General features: G+C 48.2%; 1 protein-coding gene and 1 long non-coding RNA gene across 5 annotated transcripts in view; one reads left to right on the forward strand and one right to left on the reverse strand.

Moving 5' to 3' along the window:
* The first annotated feature begins 894 nt into the window (after positions 1 to 894).
* GATA2 (GATA binding protein 2) overlaps positions 895 to 22332 on the forward strand; it is a 28537-nt gene continuing 7099 nt past the window's right edge. The window contains exons 1-4 of one of the 4 annotated variants that reach the window (XM_066616271.1): positions 895 to 1022; positions 13251 to 13704; positions 15102 to 15740; positions 19221 to 19399. In XM_066616271.1, the coding sequence (XP_066472368.1) occupies positions 13476 to 13704; positions 15102 to 15740; positions 19221 to 19399 (1047 nt within the window). In that variant the 5' untranslated portion in view covers positions 895 to 1022; positions 13251 to 13475. Of the gene's footprint in view, positions 1023 to 12709; positions 12773 to 13250; positions 13705 to 14807; positions 14882 to 15101; positions 15741 to 19220; positions 19400 to 22332 lie in introns of those variants that run through there. The other 3 variants (XM_066616270.1, XM_066616272.1, XM_066616273.1) reach the window with 3 other exon arrangements.
* Positions 11076 to 13855, reverse strand: LOC136640883 (uncharacterized). Its single transcript, XR_010793830.1, has 3 exons — positions 13597 to 13855; positions 13232 to 13311; positions 11076 to 11347 (listed from the first exon to the last, which is right to left on the reverse strand). It is a non-coding gene; the product is annotated as an uncharacterized lncRNA (long non-coding RNA).

The following is a 22332-nucleotide window of genomic DNA, read 5'->3' on the forward strand; positions in this document are numbered from 1 at the left end:
TAAAACTCCAGGCATCTCCGGGGATCGCAGTTCAACAGCGTCCTCAACCTGTCTACTCAGAAGGAAGTCCAACTGGGTGTTTAGGGGCTTAAACAGCCCAAGCCTAGGCATGTCTACTCAGAAGTAAGTCCCATTATAGTCAATGAGGTGAGTGTAACAGCCCAATCCTATCCACACTTTCCTGGGAGTAAGCTCCATTGACTCGAATGGGACTTACTTCTGAGTAGACATGCCTAGGCTTGGGCTGTCAGACTACAATCCTATCCACACTTTCCTGGGAGTGAGCCCCCCTGAACACAATAGGACTGACTTCTGAGTAGACAAGCATAAGACTGTGCTCTTACTCCTTAGTAAGCATGAGGCTGCTGCAGCCCTGCCCTGACCCCCTCTGAAGCCGGAGGGGTCACTTCCGAGGGCGCAAAGTGATTGGGCTGCACAGAACTGGAGGGGGAAGTCTGGGATGGGGGAGGCGGGAGAGACGAGAAAAGGTGGCCCCCCCACCCCGCGCAATCCCCGGTCCTGCCTGTCCTGGGGTGCACGAGGACGGCCGGCCCGGGGTTTGGAGCGAGGACCCCGGCTGGCTCCCTGGCTCAGCCTCCCGCAGCAGCAGCGACAACAGCCAGCGGGCTGTGGGGCGGCTGCCTGGCTGGACGGCTAACCCGGAAGACAAGAGAGCGGGGAGGGAGGGAGGGGAGAGATGGGGTGTGTGAGTGTGTTTCTGACGCCAGTTGTACGTGATTCTATTTCTGTACCTGACTCCTCCGGCTGCCTGGAAGAACACTGAGAGGGGGTGGCAGGACAGCAGCAGCAGCAGCCTGGCCGGCCGCTCATCCTGCTGCACCCCCCCCCCGCCTCCGATCAGCGACTTTCTCGTGGCAGCCACTCCCCCGACCACCAGGCGCCCCCCCTCCGCCCCATCCCCAGGATCTTCCCCTTCACCCTCCGCTCGCACCGAGGAGCTGTCTTTGCGCCGCTGCCTCTGCAGGGGACAGGCGTCTGGGGAGACCACCATCGGTGCAGGGGTGAGTAACACATTTCCGTGCCTTGGCGGCCCGGGGAAGGCAGTTCCTGCTGCAGCGTGGCTACTACTACTGCTGCTGCTGCCCGGGTGTAAATCCGCCGCCTTTGCAAAGAGGTCTTTCAGTGGGCCTGCCCCCTCTCCTTCTCTCTCTCTCTCTCTCTGTGCCATCTTCCCTCTCTGGCTTTGCATGTGGAGAGGTGGGTTGCAAATAGGAAGGGTGGAAGGAGGACATTGCAGAGAGAGAGAGAGAGAGAGAGAGAGAGAGAGAGAGAGAGAGAGAGAGAGAGAACTTGGTAACGTGGTCTTTGCAGGCAGGCTGGGCGGCAAGGCTGGAAACAAAGAGCCGAGTCCAAGGGGCTGCGATTCTAAGGGGTCGTTTGACTGGCAAGAAGAAAGGGCGATCAGAAGGCACAGGCAGAAGCGAGGAAGTTCTGCGTGTGAAAAGGGCAGATCGTTCAGGGAAAGAGATCGCAAAGAGGTGGTAGCTGAGAGAGAGAGAGAGAGAGAGAGCCCTTGCATTTATTCTGCTGCAAGGGAGAAAGAAAGTCTAAGGCTGTAATCCTAACCACACTTTCCTGAGAGTAAGCCCCACTGAACAAAATAGGACTTACTTCTGAGTAGACCAGGTTAGGCTTGTGCCCTAAGAGGCTGCCACAGACGGGGAGAATGAAATCCTACCTTCCAAAGTGGGGTTGGCTGGTGGTTCCTCCACACACGCACTTTACTAAGGCCAAAAAAATCCCATGAAGAAGACTGGCGGAAGTTGAGAGAGAGTCTCTAGGAGAGCAATCGTCTTCGGGTGTCCTTGCGCGTGTGGAGAAATGGCCAACATTGCCACAGAGCGGGCAGCTGTTAGCCAACCACTGGCTGGCCCGTCGAATGCTGCTTTCGAGGATGTGAGGAAATCGCTAGTCCAGGGAACGATTTCTAGGACCAAGGCTCCTGGCTGGGGGGTGCGGCCGGGGGTCCCTTCCTGAGCCTTAAGATTGGGGGGGGCGGAGTGTTTCTTTTTGAGTTTCTTGAGTTAAATTGGAGAGAGAGAGAGAGAGAGAGAGCACGTCGCACCAGTGTAAATAAACCGTCTTTGTTATGTCTGTCCTTGGTAGGGTTCTCTTTCTCGCCGGCCACAGGCACAGGTGCCTGCCCGCCTTAACAAGCACAACGAAATCGTTGCAGGTCATGTGCTGTTGGGGCGCCTACTGGGGGTGGTGATGTCACCTCCATGTTCTGGCATGATTTGTCCCAAGCATTCAGACGTACGAGTGGAATCTCTCTCAGAGTTGTGTGTGTGTATATATGTATATATCTCCCAAATTATTAAAGGCTTTTGGTTTTGGTTGTTTCGTTTGGAAGGAAGGTGAAGGCTAGTTAAAAAAAAATTAGTAAATTATTAGTAAAAAAATTAGTAAAAATAATTTTTATAATTCATGGTCTCCATCTCTAAAATGAGATGGGTCAAAAAAAAAGTCCCAGTTCCTATAATGGATGGAGAACAAAACTTGGAGAACTGAGGAAACGCTTGCCTGTGTTCTCGGTCTTCTCCATCCTCCAAAGATAAATCTTCAGGGATATCTCTCAATCGACCCGTCTGCTGGTGTAAGCAAGACAGCTGACAAGCTTTTCCTGGGACGAGAGATGCGCTCCCTCCCTAACCCACCCCTCCGCCTGTCACAAACCCGCCAGGGTGCGAATGCATCTTGGCCTCCCACCCTGCAGGGAGAATCTGCAGGCTGGGCTGGAAGGGTCTCTGCCCACCTTCCCACCCAACCCATCCCCTTTGGAAGCTGGCATACCTTGCCCAGAGCATCTCCTGACGCTTGGATCAATCCCAGGCGGGGATGGAGGAGGAGGAAGAGGCTCAGGCTGATCCTTGGGCCCAGGCTGGGATTTCAGGGCTGGCTGCTGCAGTCCGCTGCCCTCTCGAGCAGATGCTGCTCTCCAGAGAGGACTTTCAGAAAATTGACAGCACCGTTGTTTAAGCAGCCGTGTGAAGCCGCCTGCATCTCCGCCCCGGGAAATTAGTTCGGCTCCTGCGCCCGCGGTCCTTGCGCGGGTGAGTTTTCTGCTGCGATGAGTGCAGGAATGCAATGAGAGCCCTCCACACGCTCGGAGGAGCCCCTGGCCCTGCGCCGCCCTGCTCCCCGTTGGCTGCAACAAGCCCACCCCGGAAAGCCCGGAGTGCAGAGGGAGAGAGGGCCGCCGGCGCAGCGCAGAGGAGTCGGGGAAAGAGGAAGGATTCACAGTTTACGGTTAGGACCCAAGGCGGAATCTGATCTCGGGTAAATATCGGCGGGACTCCAGGCGGCGTGACCATGACAGGATCGCTGGCCCATCGCTGGTGGGAACCATGTGGACACAACTCCTGCTTCCCCCCCCCCAGCCCCGCACTACTTAAGTCACTGGGTAGTCCAATCCTATCCTCACTTTTCTGGGAGTAAGACCCTTTGGATCTAATGGGACTTACTTCTGAGTAGACATGCCTAGAATTGCGCTGCAACAGCCCAATCCTATGCATGTCTACTCAGAAGTAATCCCCATTAGAATTAAAGGAGCTTACTCCCAGGAAAGTGTGGATAGGCTTATAGCCTAAGAGCACAATTCAAGCTTGGTTACTCAGAAGTAAGTCCTATGATCTTCAGTGAGGCTTACTCTCAGGAAAGTGTGCCTAGGATTGCAGCCTAAGTCTCCCATGGGACTTACTCCCAGGAAAGTGTCCGTAGGATTGCAGTGTCAATAAGATTGCAGTACAAGCCCAATTTGAAGTGGGGTGAGGTGGGGGGCTGCGGTGTGGGGAAGAGGTTTGATGATGACACATGTGTTGGATGGGGGAAAAAGCAGGATTTGGAGGTCTGATCCGGAAAGGAAAGAAGCCTCGTCTTTCTGCTGCTGCAAGGCTGATCCGCAACAAGGCGAGTGTCCCATTCGAGAGAGAGAGGAGGTGGATCTGGCCCTATAAGAGGGTCGCGCTGTAAAAGCGCGGTGTGTGGCTGGTTCTTGCGAGGGCCGCGTCGGCCTAAGGGCGTCCCGGGGCAGAGAGGGCTGCTGCTGGGTCGGCCGGCCGGCCGGCCGAGAGTCGACTGGCTCGCGGCAGGGAAGAGGCAGGAGCAGGCTGTAGGGTAACCTGACACGCGGGCTTCAGGGGAATTTCCTGGGCAGCGGCAGCAGCAGCCTTGGGGTCTCTCTCCATAAATCAGGCAGCTTGATTAATCTTTACAATTTGTCTTTTAAAACAAACAAGGGCGAATTATCAGCTCGTTAACTGCGATTTTATCACCTGTCTAAAACAAACAGCTCTAACCCCCCCCCCCCAAAAAAAAACCCGCTGCCTTCGCTGAAGGCGGGGGCGGACAATAATTAAAATGAGGGTATTAATTAATGAAGGGGGGGGGATCATCCTGAACGCACTTTCGCCGGTGTGCGCAAAAAAAGTGGAGGCTCTATCCAGGGGATGCAAAAATGGGAGAGCCTTTTATTCTGGCACGTCTGAGCCAAGGGGCTCTAGTTTATTTTATTTTATTTTGCGATTTCCAGGGGGAAATGTTTGATCAGTGATTAATTAAAAACAGGCTTTATTAACCTTAAACAAAACAAAAAACAAGACACCGAAAGGCTGGGAAGGGCGAGCGAAAAAATCCTCGAGTTCTTAATGTGCTGAAGGCTTGCTCTTGCTGCGGGCTCTGGGGTGGAACCGCACGCCTGCCTTTATTCCTACCTTTTGCAGTGGGTCTTGGGGAGGGAGACAGTCCCGCGTGCTCCGCTCCCATCTGCAGTGTGGTTTCGTTGCGAACGTGTTAAAAACAAAAGAAAGGAAACGGGAGGACTCCTCGGAATGAACAAGGACAGTCAGTCCCCGGGCCTGGTGGGATGTGAAGCCCTTACGCAGAGATAGCGGGGGCAGGCGGATCGAGCTTTCTGCGCCTTGAGACCGAACCACCCCCGGCCCCCTCGATCGGATTTTAGGGCTGCGAGCTTCGGCTACAGTCCTATCCACACTTTCAGTGGAGTAAGCCCCATTGACTATCATGGGGCTTACTTCTGAGTAGACAGGCATAGGATTGGGCTGTGAGGCTGCAATCCTATCCACACTTTCCTGGGAGTAAGCCCAATTGACTATCATGGCACCTACTTCTGAGTAGACATGCCTAGGATTGGGCTTCCCCAGATACTCTGCAAGGCTGCGATGTCCCTCCTGCCTGGCTCTGGGGCGAAGGACTCCCCGCTCCTTCTCACCTGAGGACATCCCTATCGCTGAGGACGGGGCAAGACCTGAATTTGCAGGGGTCGGCGGCTGGGAGCAGGCTCTGGACCTGCCCGGGCCAAGCTTCCGCAGGATTGCAGGACGGGGCTCGTGGCGATGCGCTGCGCACTCCTGTCCCCGGCCCTGTCAGAGCAGCCACCCTCCCAGCCATTAGCCCTTGTCTCCAGGCTCAGGGCGACCCTGGCGGGCAAGAGAGAGGCTTTTCCCAGCCCCAGACCGCCCATCTCCGGAGTCACTAGTCGAGCAGCCCGGTCCTTCCGGCGTGGCTGAACACAGGCAGGGGCACTGTGGCTGCAATCCTAGGCACCCTTTCCTAGGAGTAAGTCCCATTGTGTTCAATGACACTTACTTCTGAGTAGACAGGCATAGGATTGTGTTGACACCCCGCAGAGCCCAGCGGTGGCCGCGCCGGCCCCCTTTGCCGGGATTCCCCGGGCTCCCCTCTGGCTGGGATCCTTCCCCCAGTCCCGGGGCTGCTGCAGCCGAGGGGCGCAGGGGCCAGGCCGCCTGGACGCGCCTTCCTCCCGCCCGCCCGCCCGCCTCCCTCCAGGATCTGGGATTGTTTTGTCTGGGTGGGAATTTGCCAGGGAGGCAACGGGGAAGGGTGGCGGGCCGGGGCTCCTCCGCGGAGCTGGTGGAGCAGGAGCTGCTGCTGCTGCTTTGGGGGAGAAGGTGGCAGGACGGGGGGGGGGAGGGTTATGATTGGGCATTATTAAAAAGTTCATTTCCTGGGGAATTTGGCCCCAGGGTGACGTCAGAGTCCCGGCGTCTCCGTGACTGGGGCCGCCTGGCTGGGTTGAGGCAGGCAGCCTCCTCCGATTGCCCAATTACCGACTGTCAATCCTCCCAGCCCCCTCCCTCCAGGAGAAAAGTAGGGCTTCTCTGGCCCTCCCCATTAATATCTGGTGGCAGAGCAGATGAGAGTCACATCTCTCCCCAATGCCACCATTCCCAGCTAAGGGTGCCAGATCTGACTCTGACCCTAATTTTAATTGTGCCTCCCACATCTATGCCCCCTCCCAAACCTTTTGCCATGCAAGTCTCTCTCTCTCTCTCTCTCTCTCTCTCTCTCTCTCTCTCTCTCTCTCTCTCTCAGTGTGACCAGATACAGTGGAGTACAGAATCTTCCTATATCTTTTACCATTGTACAGAATCTGAGGGAATTTGGGCAGGCTCATCTCAACGAGGAAGGGTTTAAAAAGCTGCACTTGCCAAAATTTCTATACAATGGTTAAAGATATACAGCCCAATCCTATGCATGTCTACTCAGAAGTAAGTCCCATTACAGTCAATGGGGCTTACTCCCATAAAAGTGTGGATAGGATTGGGCTGATAGGCATTCTGTCCTCCATTGTATCTGGTCAACCTGCTCTCTCTCTCTCTCTCTCTCTCTCTCTCTCTCTCTCTCTCTCTCACACACACACACACACACACACACACACACACACACAAAATTATTTACAAAGTCCACCTCCCCACAAATAGTGGTGATGCAACACTGGATCACATACACCCTAATGTGTTGTCTTACACTGTAAAAGGGAATCTCACCCCAGCGCACCCTTTGTTCATTATTCCTGCACACGTGCACCCACAATGGAAGTTATGGTATCTTGCAATGTGTGTAGGTGTGGGGGGGAATGCTTATTTCCATACATATCAGAGCCAACACAAATTCCCTTCCTTTTCAAGAGCACCTAGAAATGCATTCGAAGGACAGGGCCTCAAATGATTCAGATGGTATTTCTATTGTAACTAGTGTGCTGAATAGGACCACAAACTTTCTTGATGCACAGAAATCTTTTCTGTGGAAGGAAACTGAAGAATGGGTTCTGCACAGGCCCAAAGCTTTCTTCTTGTGGATTTAAACAACAACAACAAAAAGTATCATTTGAAACTTTTCTCCTATAGCCTTCCACCCACACAACTATCTAGTACAGTACAATGTGGATACTTTACCAGCAAGTATGAAACACACTATGGTAATCCTTCCCCTCCAAGCTGACATTATACAACAAAAGATCGCAACTCCTCCAGCCCATGCAGCACCACAATCTATTCTGTTTTGTGGCTGAAATCCCAGGAAGTGCAAGTAAAAAGAAAAAAATGGAACAGATTAAGGTGGTGGGTCAATTGTAGATTCACATATGAATTTCCTTCCCCATCCTGAAACTAACACTAAATTTCACTTTTAGAGCTGGAGGAAAGGACTTTCTCTTCCTCTCACTTAGACATGTTTATTTGTCTGATTCTTCTAAAAAATCAAAGGGTTTATCAAATCAAGATATTTTACATTTCATTGTTTAAAAAAAATGAGATAAATTAGTTTTAAATGTTTGTGGGAGGGAAAAAGAGGGGCATGCCACAATACCCTAGTCTATACAAAGAATCCCCCATCACTTTTTAAAGACCTCCCCCAGAACTTGAATAAATTCAATGAATTAAAAAAAAACTCCATGGCTTCAAAAAGAATGTGCCTATCATTGGCTAAAACAGGCAGCCTGAAAGAGTTCCATGACAATAGAAGTTCAGCTGGCTAAAAGGTGCCCTAAATACACAACACACCTGGAGAGGTTCTGTCTATTGTTGCTAAAGGGGTGGGGTGTGATGGGATTGTGTGCCCCTCCATCAGACTCTTTGCAAGAAAATAGAGCACATTTGTGTCCGCAATGACAAGGACTTCTTCCCACAAGTCTTCCTTGGGGGCTTGTCTTTTAAGAGTGGTTTCCTGACAATTGAGCAGCTCTGGGCGTCAAGAAAGAAAGATCTGTTGCACTTTTGAAATCAGCCTTGCCTTGTCCATTTAGAGCATTAGTTAGATGTGATATTTTATTTCCTTTGGGGGGAGTACAGAGTTGGGATCTAGATGTAGAATTAGGAGGATCAGCTGTGGGGTTGTCTATGCAGGGGTGATCAGGGATGTCCCCTTTTGGAACTAAGGCTGAATTCTTTTCTTTGCTGACTTTGCTCCACTGAATACAGTGGAGCTTAATTCTGAGTTAGCATGCATAGGATTGTGCTGCGCATGCCGGATGTATCACTGCACATGTGTCTGATAGCATACTCATTCAGCTATGGGTTATATAGCTGTGTGTGTGGATTGTTGTGTGTGTGGATTGAAACTGAAAAGCAAATTTATTTCATGGTCTTTTTTCCCCTCCCATGCTGGGTTCTTGATCTACTGATTACTGTAGTCCGGTCTTCAGTAGATCAAGAACCCAGCATGGAAAAAAAAGACAATGAAATGAGTTTGCTTTTGGTAAATATATATATATTTTTTTCTCTGGGAGAGGGGGAGATTTTAGAGGAGAAAATTCTTTTTAAGTAGCCTGAAAATAAGAGGTGTGGTGGTCATCTTGCAATTTACATGATATATCTCTCCCTCCCTGCATGTGCCTGTGCACAGGACATTAGAGGCATAAGGTTGAAAGTGCCGGGGACTTTGTAAAGCAAGGTGACACGCATTTCTCATTAACGGGATCTTAGAATTATTATGGAAAATGACTCTTCAGTTCCAAAATTGATGCACACTCTGCATGTTGCTGTACCTTTCATTCAAATAGGAAGTATGTCTAATTTACGGTAGCATTTGGCTAAGGGTGTTTCAAAAGGGAAGGGGAAAATCAGGAAGACCTATTAGCATCCATTCAAATGCATTGCTAGCACTGGGCATGTTTTTATAAGAGAAAAAGGAGAAATAATAATAATAATAATAATAATAATAATAATAATAATAATAATAATAATAATAATAATAATAATCCTTTACACAGCAAAGCACAGGAAAGGCAACCAGTTGGTGTCAAGGAAGAGACAGGAAGTCTGGATTCTAAGGAAGATTACCCTTGGAATTGTGATTAGAACACATGTAGAGGGAGTGTGAACTATAAACCTATAGGAGAAATGGCTTTGCCTCTTCTGTCCAGAGCCACATCCATCAGCTCCTTGCCACACTCAACAGCAGCTTAGAATAGATCTTGATCTATGCGAACCTAGAATATGAGAAAGACGTGAGATGGGGAGACACTCTGTGGACTGCGTTGGCTTTCAGAACTTCTTGTACTTCCTCACGGTTTTAAAATGAGTTCTGAAGTCAGTTAAGTTTGAATGTGATTGTACAATTAAACAATGCAACAAAGATGGAGAAAACAGGCTACAGATAAACAAAGAAAAAGAATACTGTATTCATTCTTAAAACTCTCAAACTAGGGAATATGTAGGCGAAGGTTCCAACCTCATACACCAGCCATTTTCTACCACTGTGCCGTGGCACACTGGTGTGCTGCAACTGGTCTGCAGGTGTGCTGCAGGAGTTTGGGGGAAGGTCATTTCTTAGTACGGCCATTGCGGGATGTGAGCCCCCCCACCAACAGCATGGTGTGCCTTGACAATCAGTGTGCCATGAGATGAGAAAGGTTGAAAGTCACCACCTTACACACTAAGTTCTTGGGGATTTTCCGTAATCGCAGGTAGACTGGGGCTGCCAGAAAGTGAAGAGGGTATGCATTTATGTGGGGCAGTGCTCCCAATGTTAATGGGGGAAATGTATAAGTGTTTCTTATATCTGGTTTAGCCACTGAGAAGAGGTGAGGCAGAAGCAGACAGGCCATGGGGCTACGCTTACTCCCTTCTGCCATCCATCAGATGGTTTTTGATGGCTCTTCCTAGTGGGATGGGGGTTGGGTTTCCCCATTACAGGGGGCACAGGTGCCTGCCTCAACCTGGCAAAACAGGATTCTAAAGTGTGCATAAGGGGAAGGGAGTTCAGCCTCCCCTGGTTCAGCATTACCTGCCCATCAAACTGACCAGCAAGTCACCAATCAGAGGGAATCACTCTTCCAAAGCATGGCTGAAGAGCGGAGGGGAGGCAAATGTTCAAGTCAGTTAATTTTTTTCCCCTTATTAAAAGAGCAGAGTCCTGGAAAATAGAGATGACACCTGGAGTACAAAACTTCCACAACTCAAAAGAGTCTTGTTGTCAGTATGAGCAGTCAGTTGTGTTGAAAAGACTGATCTGCCAGGCGACTCTCCTACCTGTCCATTGGCCTGAGAGTCTGGAGACTGAGACTGGAGGCACGCAGGCCACTGAATGAGGAGTGGGTGGGTGGGGGGCGCATTCAGAGGGGACTTTCGCATCTACCTATGCTGCAAATAGACACAGAGGTGGAATCTGATCTCCTGTGTATATCAGGGGGACTCTATAGTGTGTCACAAAGGCAGGCGCCCTTGCTCATTTCACTGTTGGAAATAATTGGATAGCAGTATCCCTTGCCCCCCCCCCATTCATCCACAGTTAAGTAGCCTGGTCTTGCGCCAAACAAGCAAGATTTGAAATTGCTGGGGGGGAAGGGGGGTTGAGGGAGAGATTTCTCTTAGGAATGAGCTCGTCAAGGTGCTGGATTTCGAGATCTGATCAGAGCAGAAAAGAAATAGGCGAGTCGTAGAGTTCTCCTGCCAAGCTCCGTTCACACAGCAATGATACAATCCCAGTATTAGCAACGCAGGCGATAGGGTTAGGGAGAAATCGAAAGTCTGCTGGTGGATCTCATACTGTGTTGTTGTGTGTTTCAGTCTGACAATGGCGTGATCGGGGTGTGTGCGTGGAGAACTCTTTCTTGTTTGTGAACTATGGTACCTCTTGAGGAGGCCAGTTCCCTGCCTGCAGTCAACCGACTTGGGGTAGGAAAATGGGCAGAAGGGGACGTTCCAAGCTGTAGCAGGCTTGAACACTTCGGTAGTTAGGGAAGAACAGAAACCCTGCGGGGTTGGTTTTAGTCTGTAAATCTTAAAAGCCAGAGGAACAACAATATTAGGAATAAATTGAGAGTTATAAAACAAAATAAAACAAAAAGGGGTTCTTATGATTTGTCATAGTGGATCATTTTATAGCCTGAAAGGTCCATGCTATCAAATATTGTATGTGGTTTGTTGGGCTTTTCCTTGGAGGTGTAAATGTACCAAACAGTCGCAGTGGAAACAAGAATTCCTGATACTGCTTTGGTTCCAGGCGAATTTTCCTCTTGGAAGACTCCCCAACATTGAACCAAGCTGGATCCCTTTTCACAGATCTAGTTAAAAACAAACAAACAAACAAGCTCAAAGACCACCTACAAGAACAACAACAACAAAACACCCAGACTGATTTTTACTTCCACTCACAATAATTTCAGTTTCTATTTATTTTCTGTTACTTGCTCTGAAGCCATTTGCTATTTTAAAGCTAAGCATTTTCTGATGGGGATCCGATCTAATCGTCAATTTAGAGAGTTAATTAGAAGCCACGCTGTGCGTTATTTTTGCCACTCAATTAATCCAGGCACAAAATATTCCTAGAACCACTTGGCATGGTTCTGAGAATATCAATAAACTACCATCAGAATATCAATAAACTGCCTTCGTGAGTGCATTTACTTCTGAGAAGTCCCATTGCCTTCTGTGCGGCTAGTGTGGACGAAATGAACTCAAGAGTCTGCAGTTACGGCAAACCAAAAGACACCAAATCTTTGGAAATGCAAAGGCCAAAAAAATGGACACACAAAATTAGAAATAAAATAAAATCATTCCTAATTTGAAATACATTTTAATTCAAACTCTCTCTCTCTCTCTCTCTCTCTCTCTCTCTCTCTCTCTCTCTTTGTGTCTAAAACCAACTCATGTAATACTCTCCTTGCTACTAAGGTCTCTACTTGCAACAAGCATGCAAATGGGAGAAATGTTTGCCCTCCTTAAAAAATGCTGGATGACCAGACTTTCTCGCCCTTAGCAAATGGCATGCCCTATTTCCTAAAGCTGTGCCTATTTTGTGGCACCCTTTCCCTCCCTTCACGCCAGGATCCTCCCCAAGTTCTCCAGTGCCCGTGTAGACTCCCAAGTCCTTGGCACGCGGAGTACTTTACACTGAGTGTAACGTACAACAGGCAGGCGTCATTTGTGATAGGCAAGGAAAAACGGGTTCTGATGAGAAATCTGGAGTGGGGAGAAGCTAAGGAGTTTGCAGTATGTGGCAGGAGTAAAAATAGGGGGGGAGCAGTGGAGGAGTGTGTGTGCGAGCGGGGGGGGGCGTCTTTCTCTTTGGCGGGTTCAGCGCTTTGGAGCTGTTGGAGTAAAAGAGGAGAATGTGGATTTTCCGGGGCCAATGGCGAGGCGAGGCTGGGCGCCGAGCTGCTGATTGGCTGGGCGGAGGTTCTTAGCCTGCGCGTCGCCCCTAGTTCATGTCTACTGAACTGAGTCCAGCTGGCGCCAGAGCTGACATAGGATGCTTTGGGGATGTTACAAAAAAGGCCAGGATAAGTGGAGCTTGCCATCTGAGTAAGAGCTTCCATCCGAGCCGCCTCCTCTCTCGCTCTCCTTCGCTTCTCCCTCACTCACCCCTTTCTGCCTTCCCCCCTCCCAACAATCACCCGTCACCCCCCCCCCACCCCTCGTTTACAACCTCATAAAGAAACTTTTCAAACATTTGGAGTTAGATCCGCTCTGCTTGGAAGAGGCTCTCTGTAAGTACGCTTGGTAGTAGAGAAGGGGGAAGGGAGCGGGGAGGGACTGCTGGGTTTATTCTGCAGGAGAAAATGCTTTCCGATTGCTGTGTTTTCAACGCGTTCCTAACTCTGGCTTCACTTTATTGGATTCCGATTTAAACTTCGTTTACAAACAAAGGCAGATCAAAGGAGGGGGGCGCTTTCCTTCTTCCCCCCCTTTTATTACAGGCAATTGGGGGAAAGTTGCTATTTTCGTATAGATAAAATAAGCATTTTTTTTTCAAAAAGTCTTAAGTGGCAGGGAAGAAGAATGAAAGATTTGGGGGAAGGGGGGCAGAAGAGAGGGGTGGGCAATCAAGAGCTCCTTTTCTCTCCCTTCCTCCTCCCCCTTGCCTATTTCTGATGGCGATTTCGATCTTCTGCAGTCCAGTGAGTGCTATTGGGCAGACATCGTCCCAAGCCCCGTAACGTACTGACCGTTCTTTTCTCCTTACAGGTGGTGATCCCAGGTGTGCGGCAGGAGCCTCTCTCTCTCTCCCCCTTTCTCCACCACATCCCTGTTTAAAAGAGGGACCCGGTTACTTTTGGTTTCTCTCCCGAGAGCAGCCCCACTCCTTCTTGAGATCTCGACCACTTCAAAAGCAGAGCCACCCAAACCCAGGCGGTTTGGGGGTTGGAGGGAGGGCTCCAGGGGTGGAGTGTGGGGCAGAAACCCACAGGCATGGAGGTCGCCACGGACCAGCCCCGCTGGATGGCCCATCACGCCGTACTGAACGGGCAGCACCCGGAGACCCACCACCCGGGACTGGCTCATAACTACATGGAACCAGCGCAGCTCCTACCTCCGGACGAAGTGGACGTCTTCTTCAACCACCTGGACTCCCAGGGCAACCCCTACTACGCCAACTCGGCCCATGCCAGAGCCAGAGTCTCCTACAGCCAGGCGCACGGTAAATCCCCCTCTTGACCGCCCCTTCCCTACCGGTTCGCTAGGCGTTTTTGCCTCGTTCTCCTGCGGATCTCCAGCCCGGAAAGGACTGGCAGGTTTCAGGCCAAAGGAGGGCCACCGGGTGGGTCGGATCCTGGGAATGCGGGGTGGTGGGGAGTAGGATCGGGAAGAGGGGTGTGTGTGAGAGAGTACAGATATACCTCGCAGGCACAAGGCAGGCCCATTTCCGGGATATGAAATGTAATCCAATTGGAGACACTTTGTGACTCTGGGCCAGGGTGCATCAACGAGGTGGGGGAAGGGATCGCCCTCATTACCCCCCCCCCCATACTTTAAAGGAGCATAAAAGCCTATCGAAAGTAAACCTCCACCTATAGAGTGGTTAAAATTCCTATGAACTAGACAGGGGGGAGGTGTGTGTTATCCAGAACGGTCCCCCCCCCTCCTCTTCCTCCCGATTTGCTTCCATGTCCGAAATGATTGTGCTGCTTGACACTAAGAAAAGTGGCTTGGAGGGCTCCTCGTTTAGGTTGAGCGGTGGCGCCCCTCACCACACTGGACTGCCGGTCCTGCCCCGACAGAGGAGGACTGCACCGGGTGCCTGGGGGGTGGTTGTTATGGCTGCTGCTGCTCACTGTTGATCCTGCACTTTTTGGCGGCGTGTTTTTGTTTTGGTGGGGTTGATCAGATGGTGATCGAGATGGTGATCTGTCGCAGTCCGCTCGCCCCACTGCTGGACGGCGGCCTCGCTTTGTTGCTTCTCACTCCTTGATCCTCTGGGCAGGCAGTCAGTCAGTCACCACCAGGGAGGTTCAGGACAGTGCCTTTGCTGGGCCTGGGAGGCAGGGGGGCCAGATGTCCTCTTTTTTTTTCCAGAACTGGTCCTCTGCCTCGTGTCCTGGAAAAGAACTTAAAATGCCCTGCTTTTCCGGGGGGGGGGGGACACATCCGGGGGAGGGTGTTTAAATTAACCCCATGAAATCCATAGAGGAGCGTTTTTAGCTTTGATTTCGTCATGTCCTACATTTTTTTTTGGACGCCCCACATTTTGGGGTTGCCTCCTTGTTCATTTCTGCGGTGGTGACATCTGGCCACCCTGGTGGCAGGGCATGTGGCCACGATGGGGGCCCCACTGGAGATCGGAGGATGGGGCTGAGTGTGCTTGTGGGCGCAATCCTGTAAGTAAGAAGTAAGTCCCATTGTGTTCGATGGGACTTACTCCCAGGAGAGTGTGGCTAGGATTGTGGCCTTGGGCTGCAAGCCTATCCCCGCTTTCCTGGGAGTAAGCTCCACTGACTATGGTGAGACTTACTTCTGAGTAGACGGGCATAGGATGGCGCTCGTGTGGAGAGCCGGAGGGTGGCCTTGCACTGATGCCCTCTGTGTCCCTGCCCACAGCGCGCCTGACCGGGAGCCAGATGTGCCGGCCCCACTTGCTCCACAGCCCCGGCCTGCCCTGGCTGGACAGCGGCAAAGCGGCGCTCTCGGCGGCCCACCACCACAACCCGTGGACGGTGAGCCCCTTCACCAAGGGGCCCCTGCACCCTTCGGCGGCCGGCGCGCCGCCCGGTGCCCTGTCGGTGTACCCCGGAGGTGGCAGCTCCGCGCCCAGCGCCGCCTCCGCCTCCTCGCTCACGCCGGCCTCGCACTCGGGCTCGCACCTCTTCGGCTTCCCGCCCACCCCGCCCAAGGAGGTCTCCCCGGACCCCAACGCCGGCAGCAGCGCCGCATCGCCCGCCTCCGCCTCGGCCGGCAGCAGCAGCAGCGCCGGCAGCAGGCAGGACGACAAGGAGCCCCTCAAGTACCAGGTGGCGCTGGCGGAGGGCATGAAGATGGAGAGCGCCAGCCCGCTGCGCAGCAGCCTCGCCGCCTCCATGGGCGCGCAGCCCTCCACGCACCACCCCATCCCCACCTACCCCTCCTACGTGCCCGCCGCCCACGACTACGGGGGCAGCCTCTTCCACCCAGGCAGCTTCCTGGGGGGGCCCGCCTCCAGCTTCACCCCCAAGCAGAGGAGCAAAGCCAGGTCCTGCTCAGGTAAGAGCCTGCGCCCCCCATCTGGGCCAGGGGAGTGGAGGGCAGGGCAGGGCAGGGACTGGGCACTGTGAAAGGGGGTCTCCTGTCCAGGAGGAAAGCGCTTTGTACCCTGAACATAAGGAGTGCGCACCACATTATGAAGGGGATGGGCTGAGTAAGGCTGCAATCCTATCCATAGTTTCCTGGGAGTAAGCCCCACAGACCCTAAGATTTCAGTGACTGGGATAAAATGTCATAGGTCACTTCTTAAAAATGTCCTCTGCTGTGTTTCAGTGAGAAACTATAACCAGATTGAACTTATTTCTTGAGTTGGAGTCCAATTCGCTGCATGTCTACTCGGAAGTAAGTCCCACTTTAGTCAATGAGGCTTACTCCCAGGATAGTGTGGATAGGATTGCAGCCTTGGAGACCTTTCCTGAAAATCGGATGTCTGGCATTCTTGACAGAAGAATTCAAAAATATTGGGGTACTGTTAACAGTTGCAAAAGTGCTTCCCAATAACAGTGGTCTCTTTTGGGGGGGGGGCAGGCTATTTCAGGGATTGTGTTGTTTGATGTGTTCCATTCAAAATAATGAAAACAAAGAGACAATTAAACCCACACACTGGACTATTTAATTAGTTGCTTCCTAATTATTTAATTAGTTTTTTAAAAAAAGATAATGAAAGAATGCTGAAGTTCTGATCCTGTGTTCACACCCAATCACCCCTTTGGTTGTGTAATTGCAATAATCAAGGCAGATTAGAATCGCTATCTCTCATGCATAAACATTCATTGAAAATGGAAACAATTGTTTTTCAGATTTTTTTTTAAAAAACCTCCTTAAATGCTCTAATTGTGGGTTAGAAAAGCATGATTAAAAGTGTTAAGGATTTGGTAAATAATCTGGATTAAATGATGTGCAAGTTCACATATAAGTAGGTCCCACTGTGCTCAGTGAGGTTTACTCCCAGAAAGGTGTGCATGGGATTTGCAGTCTGAGTGTCATAGGTCACTTTCTAAAAATGTCCTCAGGTTTTTTCACTGCTGTGTTTAGGTGAGAGACTATAACTGAACTGAATTTATTTGTACGTTTTATGAGGATGACGGAGCAGCTTGGAACCGCAGGGACATCCTTAGCTTAAAAAGTTTAGTTTGTGATTACTAATGGGTTGTAGGCAAGCTGTCTCTCCCTTCAAGTTACAGCCGCTGGTCTCTGCATTCGGTCACTGGTGGTGGGCCCGAGGGACGCAGTAATCCGTTAAAAAAAAAACCTGGCAGATCTGAATTATGCAAATAAGGGTTTATATTGGAAAATCTCTTAACACAGCGACATAAAGGCCTAGGCCAGCTGTATTCATTGGAAATATCTGGCAAGATCCTGTATTCCTTTGCTTCCATTTGGGGGATCTCTACTGAGTTGCTTTTGTTAACTTGCAATGAAGTGCATCTTTATTAAGCTGTGCAACTCGTAAAGAACGAACTGTTCAGGACCAAACATTTACAAGGCCATTTTCTTAAAACTTCCAGAGGGCCTGATTTTCTTCTGATCATACAAAGAGCAAAAGTTCAAATATAGTTTACATGCCAGTACTGGCTAGTAAGGTACCTTGTAAATACAGTACTAATTTAAATGAATCTAATAAAACCCAGGGGAGGGGGTGCCACATAATCCCTGTTAGTTAAACAAGTAATCTTAATATTTTGCCCATCTATCATTGTATTAAAATGTTCATTCCAAAGAAATTGTTTTATTTAAACTTCTATTTTTTACTGAAAAAAAACATTCAGTTGAATCAATAATATTCTCATGAACCCACATGCCCATAATTTGTGCTCATTTTGTAACATTAATACTTTTGCTTTTAAGCCTTTAACAGGGGGTGGTGAATAAAGTGTGTGTGTGCTTCCATATACACTGAATTTTATATATGTGGAATTTTATGTGACTATAAAGCAAAATAAAACAGGATATACTTGTATATACACACATCCCTTTTCAAAGTGGCTAATAATTCAGAAACTTGATCTCTTTTATGAGCATTGCAACAAAAATATCACTTGCTTTATGTCCTCAAGATCTCTAGTTCAAATCGCTCCCTTTAGATAGAAAGAGAGAAAAAAACAAATCTCACACTTTGCTCAGTACTTGAAATATTGCCATTTCCCGTGCAGAGAAGCAACCTACAGCTGACAAAAACAAAAATCCTCATACCATTTCTACTTTTGTAAATGGCTCTAAACTGGATAAACAGTCACTTTGGAGTTCTCCCCCCACCACACCCTGCCACTCTCCTTTCTCGCAATATAAGGCTTTTTATTAGATGTGAGTTTTTTCCTACGTTTTGTAATTGAGACTCTGTCCTGTAGATGGAACTGGGGAGAGTTCGTGACCATTTAATGTTTTTGTAGGAAAACCAAGACTCACGACAAGGCGACTCCTGCAGTTTCCTGCCCAAGGAGGGACAAAAGCTAGGAACTCAGCTTCACAGAGTTCCCTCATTTTTCACTCCAGCCTGTACTGTTTAAAAACCACCCACTCCATAGATTAAAGGAGACACAGACACTGCTGAACTCAGCATGGCCTGCTCGAGTTACTGGCCAAAGTGTATTTCCTCTGCATTAAATACTATATGATTTGCATAAACGATGTTAAAAGAATTTCCTATATTAGCTAGACGCCCTCAGACAAATGAACTTTTAGCAAATATACGCCTTTCATTTTGTTTGCAGAACAAGCAGGCGAATGTGTTGGAATCTTTTGAGTCAAGCTATTCTATAACAATATATAGCCAGTAAATATATGACTGATATGAATAAGAGTACTATATATATATTGCAGTTTAGAACTCTTTAATGAAATGGTACAGAAACAAAAGCCAGTGTTTCAAGTGGTTTCAAGAACACTTTTTAAAATAGTTCCTCCCCCCCCCCCCCCAATATTCTGAGTTACATTAAAAATTCAGGTTGAATTACTTACGTTCTATATCTCCTTTCATACGCTGCCTTATTTTGGATAATGTAACATTCACAGGAGAAAAACAGAGGTTGAAGGATGGGGAGCTGTCACTCTGTTTAGGTAACAATTTTAAATTTGGCAGTGCAGTTGTTGCTGATACCTACTTCGCTTTTCCTCAAAGTGTTGTGGGTGAAGCAGCAAGAGGAAAGAATGGCCTTAAATATGATCTGACCATGTAACTGCATTAGATTGCAGGAGAAAGGGAACTCGACCTTTTCTGTCATGCAATTGATTGAAATAATACAAGTTCTGTTTGACGCAGTCCTTTTCTGACCACCCTACAAGAAATTGCTGTTTGAAATCAGTTTAGCACTACGGAGCTTCAGCAGAATTTAGACCTTCATTGCATGCATTGTAGATGTTGTCATTGATGTCTTCCCCTCCCCCCTTTTAAAAAAAGTAAAGTGAATAATGTGCTGTTTTGATTTCTGGAATATGTCTAAAAGGACAGTGCAAAAAGCTTTTGTGAATTTGTTTTTAAAGAAAGAAATCCGGTTTCTTCGTGTTTCCATTTAGAAGGCAGAGAGTGTGTCAACTGTGGAGCTACTGCCACCCCTCTCTGGAGAAGAGATGGTACCGGGCATTACCTGTGTAACGCCTGCGGGCTCTACCACAAAATGAACGGTCAAAATCGACCTCTCATTAAACCTAAACGGAGACTGGTAGGTGTCTCTTTCTGTACATGGTTTGGGGCTTTATGATTTTCGTGGGACCACACACATGCATGTGATGGAAAGGGAACAGCTTGAACCAGCTCTGTGCTTCAGAGCCTTTATGGAATCTCGATGTTGTACTGTACCTGAAATGTATGTCACTCAGAGGTCACAGCATAGCCTAGGGACAGATTTGAAGGCCCCCACCCAAAGCAGTTTAGATGCCAAGGTATATAGAACAATAGCAGGTTAGTGTGTGCATATACACTTAGCATTTGAACAGTGCTTTTGAAACACATTATTTTATTGTAAGCTTTCCAGTTGTCTTTTAAGGGAGGTCAGTACTGCTGTATTCATAGGGCAGATATTGGTGAGAAGAGCAGTTTACCTAAGGCCACTTACTGAATTCATGATATAGGCATGTTTCAAGCTAAGGAGTGTCTGATTTGTGCCTGAGACTCTTGGCTGCTACATTAGCTCTGTCTACTTATCTGTTCTCCATATCTCTGCCTCTTTGAAGGTGTGTGACCAGTTATGCCACCCTGTTTGTTCCTGTGGCTGTGTTCTGTCCCTCTTTATTCAGAAAGGACGGCTTTAATTCATTTGACCTTTTAGACAGTTCAGAAGTCCACTGGAATTGAAAGTGTTAGTCATGTACACATCCCTAGCCCAAAAGTACAAAAAGCATTGAGAAGCCGAACGTTCTTTGTAAAAAAAAATCAGATGTGTCAAAGCTGTTATCTGTTCAATAATCATTTTGTAAAAGTTATTTCAGAGTCACAGATTCCATAGCAAAACTACCATTAGTCCTCCTTTTAGGCAATCCTCTAATTGCCCTTCTAAAGAGCTGATTATTTTTCCATGGAGTCACCTATACTTTGTATTTTCATTTGAATAGTTTTTTTAAAAATGTCCTTTCTAAGCTCCTGGTAGTAGTTTCCTATCCGGATATCTGTACTCTGAAGATAAGGAAACTTTGTGTATCTGTTTCCTGACTCTAAAAGCTTTAAAGAGTTTCTATAGGCAAGGCATGCCAGTCAGGCTGGCTGTTTTGAAATGGCTAATGTGCTCCATTCTACAAATGCAGTGTTAAAAAATGCTAAGAATAATATTTTTTTTTTCTTTTTGGGGGCAATGTGATTTATGGGACCTAAACATCTCTTTAGCATTTTGGAGGGGAACATTTTTGTCAGCAAAAGAAGTGGGAGACAGAGGGAGTGGCTTTAACTATCTAATTCTGGGACGGGATAGCAAGGATTTCAGTGAATCAGAACTTCAACAGTGCAAGCCTCTTAATGACTTGCTTTCCTTCTGAAGTGACTGACACATCTAGAAAAATGTTAAGACAACAGTGTAACTTTATCGTCTCTCACAGGCTGAACTCCATGCCAGACTAAATGGGACAGGCCATAGAGTTAAGCGGCAGAGCCTAGTATCAATAAACCATTTCAAAAATGCAAACAGAGCTCTCTGCTTTCCAGTGTTTGATGGGAGACTATAAGCTCTTAATTCACTTGCAAGAGTGTTTGGGGAGCAAGTTCCTAGATCTTCATTTTTAATTTCTATCTTATATTTCTATCTTAATTTCTATCTTATAGATCTAAGAAATAGATCTAGCATTCCTGGAATGGGGGTAGATGATGTGCATTTTAAAAAATGATCAGTAGCATAACATTGCCAATTCATAAACACTGAAAAGTTCTCTCAACGTGTCCAGTAATAATGAGACTAACTTGGAAGATGCAGTACCACCTTATCATGTAGAATATCCCAATTGTTGCAATATTTGGAAGTCCAGATTAAATTGAGACTATTTATAGTTTCTGACAGAAGGCTGAAGCATCTCTGTGCAGATCTGTTGTAATGAAGGCACAATGGGCTGTTGTAAATGTGTGCCTTGCAATCAGCCTGCGCATCCAGCAGGACTGAATATGGCATGCATATCTGTTTGTGTCCCAGTGCCCTCCCACCAATACTTGGTGGATGCATTCTGAGTGAAACCTCTCATGGCATTAATCAACCAACAGGTATCCTGAGTAGGAGTGAGGGGAAGGGGCTGGAGTCAGTTTGAGGACATGTCCCACTCTCCCAAACACATGTAATCAGTGAGAAGCCCTTCACAGGAATATCTGCTGTTGGTACAGAATGAGAAAAACGGCACTGTGTCCAGGCAGTTTCTTTCTCTGCTCCTGTCCCATAAATTGCTGATTAGGGCTGTAAGAAACTTCTGCGCACATTGTCAATCCGACCCAATGAACTCCAGTAGGGAGCTTCTGAAAACAGGATTAGTTAATAGAATAATGTTGTAATCAGGGCCAGGCCAAGACATTATGGTGTCAAAATTCACATTGTCTGTGCCCCATCCTGTCCTCAGTCCCCAGCCTCTTCTGCAGTTCCCATCTCTATGGGGCTCATGCAGGAGATGTCCTGGATAATTTGATACCAGTGGGACCACTCTCCTGCATTTAATTGTACCCAGAGTCTTGCCCCTTGAAGTAACACCTTTACCTTGCATCTGGGTAGGACTTCCTCTGATAGGCTTTTTTCCTTTCAACTTTTCCTTTATTTTCTGAAAGTGCTTGTCAGTTATGGCCGCTTCTTCATTTTTAATTTTAAAAAATCATATATTCAAATATATATTTTCTGCTGCCCATCTCAAGTTCTTGAGGGCCAAACATACCATTTCAGCAACAACAGTTGTAAAAATAAATTATTGTAACTGTATCTCTATCACTTATTGTCTCTAAAATCTGGAGATAAAAGAAAAACAAACCCCATTAAGAGACTCATGGTGACATTGTGAGATTCAGCAAAAGAAATTCCTAGTTCTGTATTGCTGAAATGTAACTGAAATGAGTTTGTTGTGCATAGCCAGGGTGATGTGGCCTAGTGGCTAAGGTTGCAATCCTTTGCTTACTTACCTGGTAGTACTTCCCACTGAA

This window comes from Tiliqua scincoides, chromosome 2 (genome assembly GCF_035046505.1).
Source record: "Tiliqua scincoides isolate rTilSci1 chromosome 2, rTilSci1.hap2, whole genome shotgun sequence".
In the NCBI taxonomy this organism is placed as follows: Eukaryota; Metazoa; Chordata; class Lepidosauria; order Squamata; family Scincidae; genus Tiliqua; species Tiliqua scincoides.